The sequence below is a fragment of the Propithecus coquereli genome, unplaced genomic scaffold (assembly GCF_000956105.1).
Source record: "Propithecus coquereli isolate 6110/MARCELLA unplaced genomic scaffold, Pcoq_1.0 Scaffold314, whole genome shotgun sequence".
NCBI lineage: Eukaryota > Metazoa > Chordata > Mammalia > Primates > Indriidae > Propithecus > Propithecus coquereli.
The window spans coordinates 3,161,343-3,173,396 of record NW_012148775.1 but is presented as its reverse complement, the minus strand read 5'-3'; the positions used below and the strand labels follow the sequence as shown (position 1 = coordinate 3,173,396).

At 48.0% G+C, this 12,054-nt stretch overlaps 1 protein-coding gene across 1 annotated transcript in view; it reads left to right on the top strand.

The window, feature by feature from the left end:
- SVOP (SV2 related protein homolog (rat)) overlaps positions 1 to 12,054 on the top strand; it is a 63,327-nt gene that overhangs the window by 31,168 nt on the left and 20,105 nt on the right. Inside the window, exons 7-8 of the mRNA XM_012650222.1 lie at positions 1,437 to 1,457; positions 7,495 to 7,537. Coding sequence (XP_012505676.1) covers positions 1,437 to 1,457; positions 7,495 to 7,537 — 64 coding nt within the window. The remainder of the gene's footprint in view (positions 1 to 1,436; positions 1,458 to 7,494; positions 7,538 to 12,054) is intronic.

The following is a 12,054-nucleotide window of genomic DNA, read 5'->3' as shown; positions in this document are numbered from 1 at the left end:
AAAGATAAAAGAACCTGGTTCCTCTCATACTTTAAAAAAGAAATCAGTTCTAATGCCCTATGATATAAAGGAGAAATAAAAACAGGTCATTCATAGGATTTATTTTCAATATGCAAATGTTCACATACAACCCTGTCTAGATGATAAGAGGAAGTAGCCAAGATATGCTTTTTCTTTATATTTGACTTCTCAAAATAAGGTTTAGATCAGTCTATCCCTAGATAAGCCCTGTGAATACAGACGGATAAATTATCCCATCAGCGACTCAAATACCACAGGTGGCATTGCCATTGGCAACATGGTTTCCTGAAACGAATAATTTTGTAAAGTTCCCGGTAAAACAAAATTCTTTTGATTTTACCTGCATCCCTCAAAAATTACGTGTATATTCAAAGTATGCCCCCAAATCCCATTTCTATGTAAAAACAGAGAGAATGTCTAGGTATAGATCATCACAGAGTTTTGAGCTGCGTGACAGCCGGCAGGGCATCTGAGCTGGTGTGGGACGCAAGACCCGTCTACAAGTGTCTCCTGCAGTGTGGAAGATCTCACGTCTCTGGGCCCGGATTGGCATTCAATGCCAATCAGGGGACAGCCAAGAATGTCCCGTGATTTTCCCACGCACCTCCTAGGGGTTGCCACTACCCAGACAGAGAACCTCTGGCATCTCCTTGGCTGTGTGGGTTCCCGTGTAGCTTTCGATGTGGGGCGGGGGCCACGCCACCTGGAGGGGCTGAGAAGCCCTAACAGTTCGGTGTCTTCCTTCTCCGCAGGGGCTGAAGATCAGCGTGCTCTGGACTCTGTACTACGGCATCCTTAGCGCTTTCGCGCCTGTGTATAGCTGGATCCTGGTGCTTCGGGGCCTGGTGGGCTTCGGGATTGGAGGAGTCCCCCAGTCGTAAGTAAACACCCAGCTCTGGCCAGCCACAGCCAGGCAGCCACTCAACTATGTCTGTTCACGGGCTCGGGGGAATGCAAAGATGGCTACGCCAGAGCTTCTGGCATCAAGGAACTATGGTGTAGCAAGAGAGTAGTGTCATATCAGTATCGTAATGATTAACGACGATGATCGCCACCATCGCCACCACAATGGCTGGAAGGTGGTAAAAGGGAAATAACAATACAAATAATAGACCTAGCATCGATCGGCCATTCCATGTTGACACCTCGCTGCAGCCCAGGAGGTGTGTGTCATTGTACTATTGCAATCTCCATTTACAGTTGAGGAAACTGAGGCTCAGAGGGTGAAATCATTTGCCCAAGTCGCATGGCGTGTCAGCGGAACTAAGAGCCTGAGTTTATCTGCCCACAGCGTCCACGCCCTTCACCACCTCACACGCTACCTACCACGTCCTTCCAACCTAAACGCAAGGCAGGGGGTGACGCCGACCATATGCCAGTTGGGTGTTGTTTTGTTGTTGCTGCTGTTGTTTAAGGTGTTTAGAATATTCAGAGTTGTAGGAAGAAGCCACTGTCACCTGGGGAATTGGGGAAGCCTTGCCCTCCGTGCTGGGCCCTAAAGCAGGGATTGGCAAACTATGGCATGTGGGCCAAATCCAACCCCCATTTCCTGGTGTTGTAAATAAAATTTTATTGGAACACACCACACTCTTCACTTACAATTCATCTACAGCTGCTTTCGTGCTACAGACTTGTGTAATTTCGGCAGAGGCTATACGGCCTGCAGAGCCTGAAATATTTACCATGTAGCCCATTATAGAAAAAGTGTGTTGGACCCCACCCCAAAGGGTGATGATAATAGCCAATATTTCGTGTTTACTATGTGATAGGTGCTGTTCTAAACAGTTTACCCAGATTGTCTCTTTAATTCCCAAGTTTTCTCTAGGAGTTAAATTCTATTATTAATCCCACTTTACAGGTAAGGAAACAGAAGCACAGAGAGGTAAAGTAACTTGCTCCAGGTAACACAGCCAGGAAGTAGCAGAGCTGGGATATGAACCCAGGCCCTCTTAACTCCAGAGCCTGGGCTCTACCCTGGCAATTTATTGCCTTGCAGTTAAGAATGTAAAGTGTTTGGAAAGACTTATAAGGTGACTTGGGGAAGATGTAGGCAATTTCATAGGAAGGGAACTGCATGAGAAGAAGAAGGCTAATAACGGTCTGGGTTGGTCAGCTTGCAGGGATGAGATACATGAGCATTAAAAGCTGAGGTTGGACAGGCAAGCTCATTCAAGGTCTTGAATGCCAGGCCAAAGGGATCGTTTATAGGTAATGGGGAGCAACTGAGAGTTCTTGAGCAGGGGAGGTACTTCAGAAGTATTAATCTGGCAGTGGTGGGTCAAATGGGTTGGAGGCAAGGAATCTTACTGCGACAATGTAAGGAAATTTTGTGAGAGGACCAGGTAGAGCCCTTGCAGTTGATTCATTCATTCCGCCAATATTTCCCGAGCCTCTATGATGGCACAGACAAGAGAGACGTGGTCCCTGTCGTAGGCTGGGGTCCTGGGAATAGACTCTGAGATGGAGCTTTGTGTGCAGGTGGTTATTAGGATCAACATTTGTAAGCGAGTGAGAAGAGCAAGACTTTTGTCCTGAGATGGTGCGTGGGGGGAGTTGAGTTGTTCCGCCATTGCCACGGGGGCCTCTGCTGAGCCTCGAGGGGGTCGGAAGCTGGGATGACCCTTCAGCGTTGTTCCAAATTGGGGTAAGGGGGCCAGACCTTTTTACCCTCACGTCGGCTAGTCATTGGATGTGGGCGGCCGTCAAATGGGAGCAGGACCTCGGGCAAGGCAGCTGCTTTGGGCCAAGGCACTTCCTGCAGGGGACTCAGCTGTGAGCTCTTCGCAGGCAACACTCTTGGTCATTCCGGAGGGAACGAATGCCTCGGTCCTGAAGGGCAAATCCACGTGGCACATCACCGCATCCTCTACAGCCCACCCCTTGCGCCTCTTGGATCAGCTTGCTTCGTAGACACTCATGTATCACTTAGCGAGCACTGGGGACACATTCTTTGAAATGCATCACTAAGTGATTTTGTTGTGCAAATGTCACGGAGTGCACTTATGCAAACCTAGATGCACTTACACTGCACGCCTGGGCTCTATGGTGTAGCGTTTTACTCCCAGGCTACACACCTGTGCAGCATGTAGGCAGCTGTAACACAATGGTAAGTATTTGTGCATCTAAACACAGCCAAACATTGAAAAGGTACAGTGACAATATGGCATTACAATCTACGGCACCACCGTCCCATCTCACATCTGTAGTTGACCGAAATGTCCTTATGCAGTGCGTGATTATAGTAAGTTCACCCCATCTGAGAGCAGCAGTTCCTCCAATATTCTGGTTTTTCTTTTTTCATACAAATATTTATGGAGTATGGCTGGTGGGACAAGCTAGAGACCCTGCTACAGCTACTGGTCTCATGGCTGTGACAGATGCCTGTCTCTCCCTCCTCTGCTACCCATTCTAGATTCCTTCACCTTTGGTTAGCAGTTCCATGGATCCGTATGGTGGCGGGGTGACCCAGACCCCCTGCCTGTAGGGTCCGAGTCCCTGGTCGCCGCGCCCTTTTCAGGCCATGCCTGCTGCACTGGTCCATTTATTAATAGCACTGGGCAGAGGAGTACCAAGAGATGTCCCGTGTATCACCTGGGTGTCCCTATAACAGTAGCTCTAGCTACCGGTGATGGGTAGGATCAGTTTCTCTGACAGAATGGTGACTGCTTTTCTCACCTGCTCGGTTCTTGACTCAAGGAGCTCAAAGTTCCTGGGTAGCAGCTGTTGCTTAAAGTCTAATGGGATTCTTGCTGTGTCCCCTAGCGGAAGCTTTCGCTCTCTGGGAGCCAGGACCTGTAGACCCACAAGAAGGTGATATGAGGTACAGATTCCCCCAAGCAGGTCCCTGGGGATGATGCTAATGAGAGCTGCTCCTACTCCAACCCCTTGGTTCCCAGACCCACGCGTTCTTTCTACCGGGAACACAGCACCACAGTGGGGATTGATTTGAGTGTGTATCGCGCCCTGGAGGACAGTGTCCCGTTGTCACAGGGCGTCATCTCCAAGCTGACGACGCAGCAGCACCTTCGAAAGGCTGTTCCGTTGCTCTCCCAGGCCAGCAGCTTCTGGGTGGGATGGCGCGTGATTGGACCAGTGGATTCCATGCTCATACACCCACTGCTGCCTCTGCTTTGTTGTGTATCAGCTGCTCTGGTCCCGCGCAGTGTCGCGCGGGATCGTGTATCAGTGGGTCAAACACTCTGTAAGTCCTTGGGTGATGGTGGTGGCTGAGACGAGGGCAGGAAAGACAAACCAGTACCCAGACTCACTGCCAATTTGGTCAGGATGAATCCCTGCTCCTTCCAAAATGGGAGGGGTCCAATGTAAATAAGTTGCTACCAAGTGACATGGGGTGGGGAGGCGGGTTCCATGTTGGTCTCTGTTGCTGGCACCTGGCTCCCTGGCAGCAGAAGTAGCAAGATCAGCCTTGGTGAGTGGGGATGTGGGCGCTGCCCCACTACAGCACCTGTCCTCTGAGGGAGAACAGTGATTGACTCCTTGAACCCGAGTGTCATGCGTGGGGAAGACGGAGAAAGACAGCCCAGAGGAGTCATGCTAACTGGGAAATGGGGCGGTTAGATCATGGGCTCTGAAACCAGACTGCCCAGGTTCGAATCCCGGTTCTGTCACATGATAGTTGCATGACCTTGGGCAAGTCACTGAACCTTCTACACCTCAGTTTCCTCATCTGTAAAATGGGGATGACAACATCCCCACCTCATGGGATCACTTAGAACAGTGAATGACAACACATATAAAGTGCCCAGGACGATGCCTGGCTGAGCGCTCCATGTATTTTAGCAAACATCTGATCTACTGAAGGCTTTGGTAAGAAGCTCAAGTGTCACCGTGATGGGCGAGGGGCTCAGTGCGTGACCGTAGAAAGGACGGGGAGGGGAGGAGACATGACCATGTGGATTTAACACATGAGCAAATCCCCAGACTCCTCCTGCCACTTGGAGGCTGGGAGGACAGTGAGTGGCTCTCGGTTCCCCTCAGTCCTGCCCTCCCTCATTCATGGTCGATTCCGCCAGGGCTCTGCACAGCAGCATTGCACGTGGGTGGGCTTGAGTCTGGAATGGGCTTGGAAACCGCTGGATCTTGAAGCAGAGGCCATTAACAGAGCCACAGCCATAAATCTGGGCTGGCAGGGGCTTGCGGACAATGCGCTCCACTTCTGGCCCAGCCCCAGGAATGTCTGCAGACACAGCCGCTGCCCCGTTCAGGAGCCATTCGTTGACGAGGGGACAGTGTTCCCCTAGTGGCTGGAAGGAGTGTTCACGCAGAAGAGCAAATCAAACTCCCTTCCCAGGGATGCTCGGGTGGATGCCAGCTGAAATAGCCTCCAAATGGTCTCCTGGATTTTCTTCCCATATCAGGACAGAGAAAGAAACTAAATATTCAAGATGGTAAAATGAGAAGTACCATTTTCTATTTCTTCTTGCAAATTTCCTGGAAATGACATAGAAGGGAGAAGAAATAGAATACATCTTTAACAGTGCAGGAAGGCAGGAAAAGGGTACTACTGGTGGACCAGAAATTTTGAGGAACCTCTGGAAGCTCGCAAGCAGGTGGGATCGCAATGGCAGAGCAACTAGAACAGAGAAAATCACATCCGACAACAGCAAAGGGAGGGAGATTCTTCCCCTTGGAGCCTGGGAGAAACACCCTTCCCAGAGTCCGCAAGTACAGGGAGAGGGGATAGGACGCCAGGGAATAAAATAAAGGACCCAGTAGCTAGGAGGGCCTGTCCTCTTACCTGTTGCCGTGAGGGTCCCCAGCCCTCAAATGCCACTCTGTCCCATCGAGGTGTTCATTTACTGAATCCTATCATAGCCCTACTGTTTGTTTGAGCTGTTGCTACATTCCAGGCACTAGGCCATGTGCTTTACGTAGATTCCTATTTAAAACCCCACACAACCTTAGGAGATGTATATAAAATTATCACCTCTATTTTACAGGTAAGAAATCTGGGACGATAAAGAAGCTAAGTCACATGCCCATGGTCATACAGCTAGTGAATGGCAGAGCTGAGATTTAAACATCACTGGACAGCTTCTACTTGTAATCCCAGCACTTTGGGAGGCCAAGGCAGGAGGATGGCTTGAGGCCAGGAGTTAGAGACCAGCTTAGGCAATATAACAAGATCTCATCTTTACAAAAAATTTAAAAATGAGCTGGGCATGGTGGCATTAGCCTGTAGTCCCAGCTACTTGGCAGGCTGAGGGGGAGGACTGATGGAGCCCAGGAGTTTGAGGCTGCAGTGAGCTATGACTGCACCACTGCACTCCAGCCTGGGCAACAGAGCAAGACCCCATCTCTAAATAGATTTTAAAAAATAATAGTTTGACTCTCTAAACCTATTCTCTCAACTACTTCACTAAATAGCTCTTTTATCTTTGAGGAGTGCAAATAAAAACTATAAACAAAATTACGGAAGTATTTAGCCATCCAAGAAAACCACAGGCTTCCCACCACTACAACTCTACCCATTTACATAAAAATGATTATGTTTTAATTGTACACTGTTATCTAATGATAAAAATGGCTCTCCCAAGTTCATTATTTGGAACATTTCATTGAAGATATGTTCATGTAATTAAATGTAATTCAGAGCTTCCATTAATTTAGAATAGCTTTATCCAATTGCAACACCTCATAAAACCAGATGAATTAAGATGTTGCTGTATGATTTTTAAAAGCTCAACAACCAGAAGTCCTTATAATGTACGCTGAGTTTTTAGTACAAATACCAATTATTTTATAAATAGGGAACTCATTCCTCGGCTCTGATCTGTGCTTTTCTTTGTCCCTCCTTCTCTTCCCCAATTTCTTCTTTCTTTTCTTCCTTCCCCCAGTCAGGGGTGGGGAACCTTCAGCCTTGGGGGCCACATGTGGCCTTCTGGATCCTTGAATGTGGCCGCTTAATGGAATCCAAACTTCACAGAACAAATCCCTTCTGTCAAGGGGCCACACTTGAGGATCTGGATGGCCGCATGTGGCCTTGAGACTGCAGGTTCCCCACCCCAACTGGGCACTATGCTAAGTGTTCTCCTCTGGCTATCTCATTTGGTCCATTGAACAACCCAATTATCCCTATTTCACAGATGAGAAAACTGAGACTCAGAGCTCATAAGTGACTTGCTTAAGGTCAGATAGTTATTAAGGGGAGTGTAGGGTTAGCTTTTGCTTTGTAACAGACCACCCTCATGCTCATGGCTTAAAACAACAACAATTTATTTAACTCACCACTCCGCAGTTGGGCAGCTTGGTGGTCCTTGTGGTCTTGGCGGGGCTTGCTCACGTGTCTTCAGTCAACTGAATTAGAGGGGGGCTGGCGAGTCCAGCATGGCCACGACTGACTCATCTATGCTCCACGTGTCTCTCATGCTCTGGGAGGCCACTTGGTCACAGGGCACCTGGGCACGGGTCTAAGACAGCAAGCAGAAGCCGCAAAGCTTCCTGAGGCCTAAGCTTGGAACTGGCACGTGACTTCTGCTGCGTTCTGGTGATCAAAGCGAGTCCTGAGGCCAGCCCAGATTCAAGGGGATATTAAGGGGGATAGACTCTTGGTGGAATGAGCTGCAAAGTCACACAGCAAAGGAGCAGAAATACAGGGAGAGAAATATTGGGGCTACTTTTGCAAGCCTGTTCACCTGGGTTCAAATCCAGGTATGGCTGATGCCAAAGACACTCACCGTGTTGAACAATGACTTTGAAAATGTTCTGAGCACGAGCGCATGTAGTCAGAAGGTCCTGGTAAATCACTCCTGTCCCCTGGGTCCCCGGTATTGATTTGGAGATGACTCTGGGGATGCCGAGCTGGTTGTTCTCAGCAGGTTTTTATTCCCTTTAAGGAGGGAAAGAGGAATCACATGTAGGATGCCAAATATTACACTTTGTCTATGGAGGAGCATCAGGAAGGAAGAGACTTTCATTCAAGCAAGGGAGTTAAGTAGCATTCCATTTTTATCATTGCAAACAATATATTTTTGTTTTAGAAAATTTAGAAAACACAAAGAAGCATCAAAAAGTGATAATCACCTCTGATTACACACATATCTCCTCTCTAAAATATGTAAGGTACGGGTTGGTACTGGGGCCAGTGGATTTTTATTTCCAGCAGAGGGCACCGTGCAGTCCGGCAGGACATTTATGTAAGCGTCTGCGGTGAAAAGCTGTGATCACCGACACCCTACTTGTGTTTTAGCTGCTCTTAAAGATGAATACCCCAGGTAGCCAGCTCACCTGTTCTACACTGACACCTGCTTCAGAATGTCCTTTGCATCGGTGTCAACAACGAGCTTGCCCACAAACCCATCCCTGACGCTGCTGTTTCCCCGCCAAAGACCGAGTGGAAATGCCAGACTGAGATCACAGGTTATTTCTTTCCAAGCATGTGATCCAAATGGCCAATCTCTAATTGCCCAGTGCTGTAAATGCGATTATTTGCAGTGGGAATTTATTTATGCCAGAATCGGCTGCTTCTTGGCATTCCTAATTTCATTGCTCGCTCTTTTATTTTTCAGTCTGATTGTAATAATTGCCATACTTTGGGTGCAGATCAAGCAGCTCGTTTTCGTAATGAACTGCTATAAATAATGACCACATGGGGAGCGCAAGGATTATAGGAAAAGATGTTTCTTGTGGCGTAGGTCGCAAAACGAGGAATCAAAAACGACCTACGTATTAATCAACAGGTGTAGGTAAATAAACGATGATACAACTGCAATGAGGAAGGCTACTATGCAGCTGTTAAAAATAATGCAGTAGCTCCACCTACATTAATATGGAAAGATTTCCCAATTGTCTTATGGAAAGCAGATCCTAACACAAAGGTTCAAGAGCAAGTTGTTTACTCGGAGAGACTCAGCCACACACACTCCAGATCGTTCCGCTTAAGGGATGAGGGAACTGTCAGCTGAGGCTGCTCCTGGGAAGTTTAAATTCTTTGGCACTGCTGATCTGCCACCACGAAGGTTGGCAAAGCCAGCCTGAGTGACCAGAGAAAGTCCTCAGGAAAGGGTTGTGGGTGCAGGCAGTTGGAAGCTGGGCTGGCATGCACGGAAGTGTAAGAATGGGGACATCAGTATGGGTGGAACGCTGGCAGTGTGCTGTGTGTGTTAAGAAGAGGAAGAAGGAAGGAAAGAAGGAAGGCGGGAGGGAAGGAGGGAAGGACAAGAGGGAAGACGGATGGGAAGGGAAGGGAAGGGAAAAGAAGGGAAGGGAGGAAGGAAGGGAAGGGAGGGAGGAAGGAAGGGAGGGAGGAAGGAAGGAAGGAAGAGCATGGTGCTTAAATTTATTTATTTATTTATTTCCATAGAGAAGGGGCTGGAAGGTTGCGAAGCAAACTGCTGGTGGTTCTGGCTCTCGGGTGGAGGGACGCAGGGAGGGAGGAGGGAGGTCACCGTGTACTCTGTGCACTGATGTATTGCCAGGTTGTTTTACAGCGAGAATGCATTCATGTAATGCTCTGTAACTAAAAAAGACAATAAAAAGACTTCACGAAATAAGTTATAGGTTCATTATAAAAACAAATCCTTGACCTCTAAGGACAGGAATAGTTTTGCCCTTAGAATATTCTATGACACTTTTTTTGCATGGTTAGCAGTTTGACTTACATTTCTTCATACTTTTCTTTTAAGAAAGAAAAGTCTACCTGAACTGCTGAAGCTCTAGCCTTTCTTCTGAGGTTACTGGGAATTCTTTTTGCTTTGGACAGAGGTGTCTTTGATCAGAATCCTAAGATTCTGGTGACAGAACTGCGTCTACATCCCAGCGGTATTGCTGAGGCCGTTTACAAAGTTAGATGCTCTGTAGAGAAGGGTGTCATAGGTTGGGCTCTACAGAAGCAGACTGAGCCTGAGGCAGAGATTCTTGTACACGTGATTTATGGAGAGAGTGTTCTCAGGAGAAACCTGTAAAAGAGTGAAAGATGCTGGAAAGATAAAGGGAAGAAGTTCGGCAAGGGTGTGGTTTCAGGTGAAGTCCAACTCGCCTGATGGCACAGGGAGCTGAGGAGTGTTCAGTGCTCCCTGGGGCCTGTCGCCTGAGGAAGCCAGGGAGTGGGCCTTTTGTACCCATGCCCTAGTCTGCAGCCTGCCCTGGGGAGAAGGGGTGTAACCCCCAGGTACCTCTGTGTGTGGCAGCTTGAGTTGCTCAAGAGTGATTCTAAGAAAAGGTTGCATGCATGAGTCACTTGCAGGCGCTGCGAGGTGGGCCTGCTGACTTAGCACAGGGATCCTGGGAGTTCTACATGGGTCACCAGCATCATGTACCTCAAAAAAAGGCCAAGGAAATTAGCCTCCCTTAGGCTGCCACCCCCTTAAGAGGAGCCAGGAGAGTAACATGAGACCATTTAGGAGGTCAGGTGCCTGGCTTAGGTGGGACATAGGAAGGAAAAGAAGTCCTCCTCTTTCTAGCAAAACGGAAGGCAGCCTGGGGGAATAGTTTGAAAGTTCCCTTCTCTCTCCAGCATACCCAAGGCTGGGATGTGCAAGGGAGGGAGGCATGGAGGCAGCAGGTGGAAAATGCAGCCAGTGCAGCGGGACACTAATGGCACTGAGCACGCAGGTACGTTGACTGAGCACGGAAGCAATCATGTTGACGATAATGAGACCCACGTTTCTCATTATTGGAGAAGGGAATTGCAAACATGCAAATTGGGGGGGTTAGAAAGAACCCTGGCCGGGCGTGGTGGCTCATGTCTGTAATCTCAGCACTCCAGGAGGCCGAGGTGGGCCGGAGGATCATTTGAGGTCAGGAGTTTGAGACCAGCCTGAGCAAGAGTGAGACCCGGTCTCTACTAAAAATAGAAAAAATTAGCTGGGCGTGGCGGTGCGCACCTGTAGCCCCAGGTATTGGGCGGCTGAGGCAGGAGGATCGCTTGAGCCCAGGAGTTTGAGGCTGCAGTGAACTGTGATGATGTCACTGCACTCTACCCAGAGTGACAGAGTGAGACTCTGTCTCAAAAGAAAAAAAAAAGAAGAAAGAAGAGAAAAAGAACCCTAAGGTGTTGGACTGGAATTGGAAGTACCATTATGAACTCATTGTCTCTTAATAAATATACATGATAGATATAGAGATACATGGTATGTGTGTGGAGAGAGGAAGAGAGATTAGATAGATAGATACATAGGCTCTTAGCTGAGTCCACTGAGAGCCGGGAAGCAGTGATACTCCAGCAGCACCGAGCACACTGAGCATTCAGATCTTGGTTTCTAAATACCATTCTCTGCCAAAGGGAACCAGGGGTTCTTAAAAAAAATGAATGGCTCCAGGGCTGGGGTAAGGAAAGTTGAAGATGGGCTGGCAATCTTGTGCCAGAAGGTAAGGAGGATCTCAAGGAATGATGGAGTCATGCAAAAAAGACCACAGGGATCAGCTTGAAGGGGCTCCCACTGGCCAGATCTGGGACAGTCTGAGCATCAATATAATCATGGGTTATAAACCACTGAACAAAATAGAAGTCCCCAAGTCTACACTGATTAAATGACTAGATAAATAAATAGATAGCTGATTAGATGAATAAAGAGGAAAAGAGAATGCTCTTCCTTATAGTAGAATGTCAACTAACAATCATAAAAGGAATGATAGAAATAAAAAATACCATTAGTCACTGCATAGCAGTAGCTGGTTTAGGCAGAAACAGTCAATGGCTAAAGCTGGTGCATGGAGGGTTTATGGGGGAAAGGATGTGGGCATAATCTCTGACTATTTTCTCACAAAGTACTTATTAATCACAAATGGAAAAATGAGAACTGAGGGTGGAGATACCAGTTCAACACCAGCTTGGTCCCGTGATGACGATGAACGTCACCAGTGATGGGATGGGTTGACATCATGTGCCCCTGATGGCATGTTCTGGGAAGAGCTCAGCATCACTTCTGTCCAAGAAAACATTTTCTCCTAGACCTGCTGGGTTTTGGGTAGGGCCCAACGGCAGCAGTTATAAAATTTCAGAATCATATGAAGAGCTGGTTAAAAATGCAGCTACCAGGGCCCCATCCCTAAGAAGATTCTATTTCTGAAGAT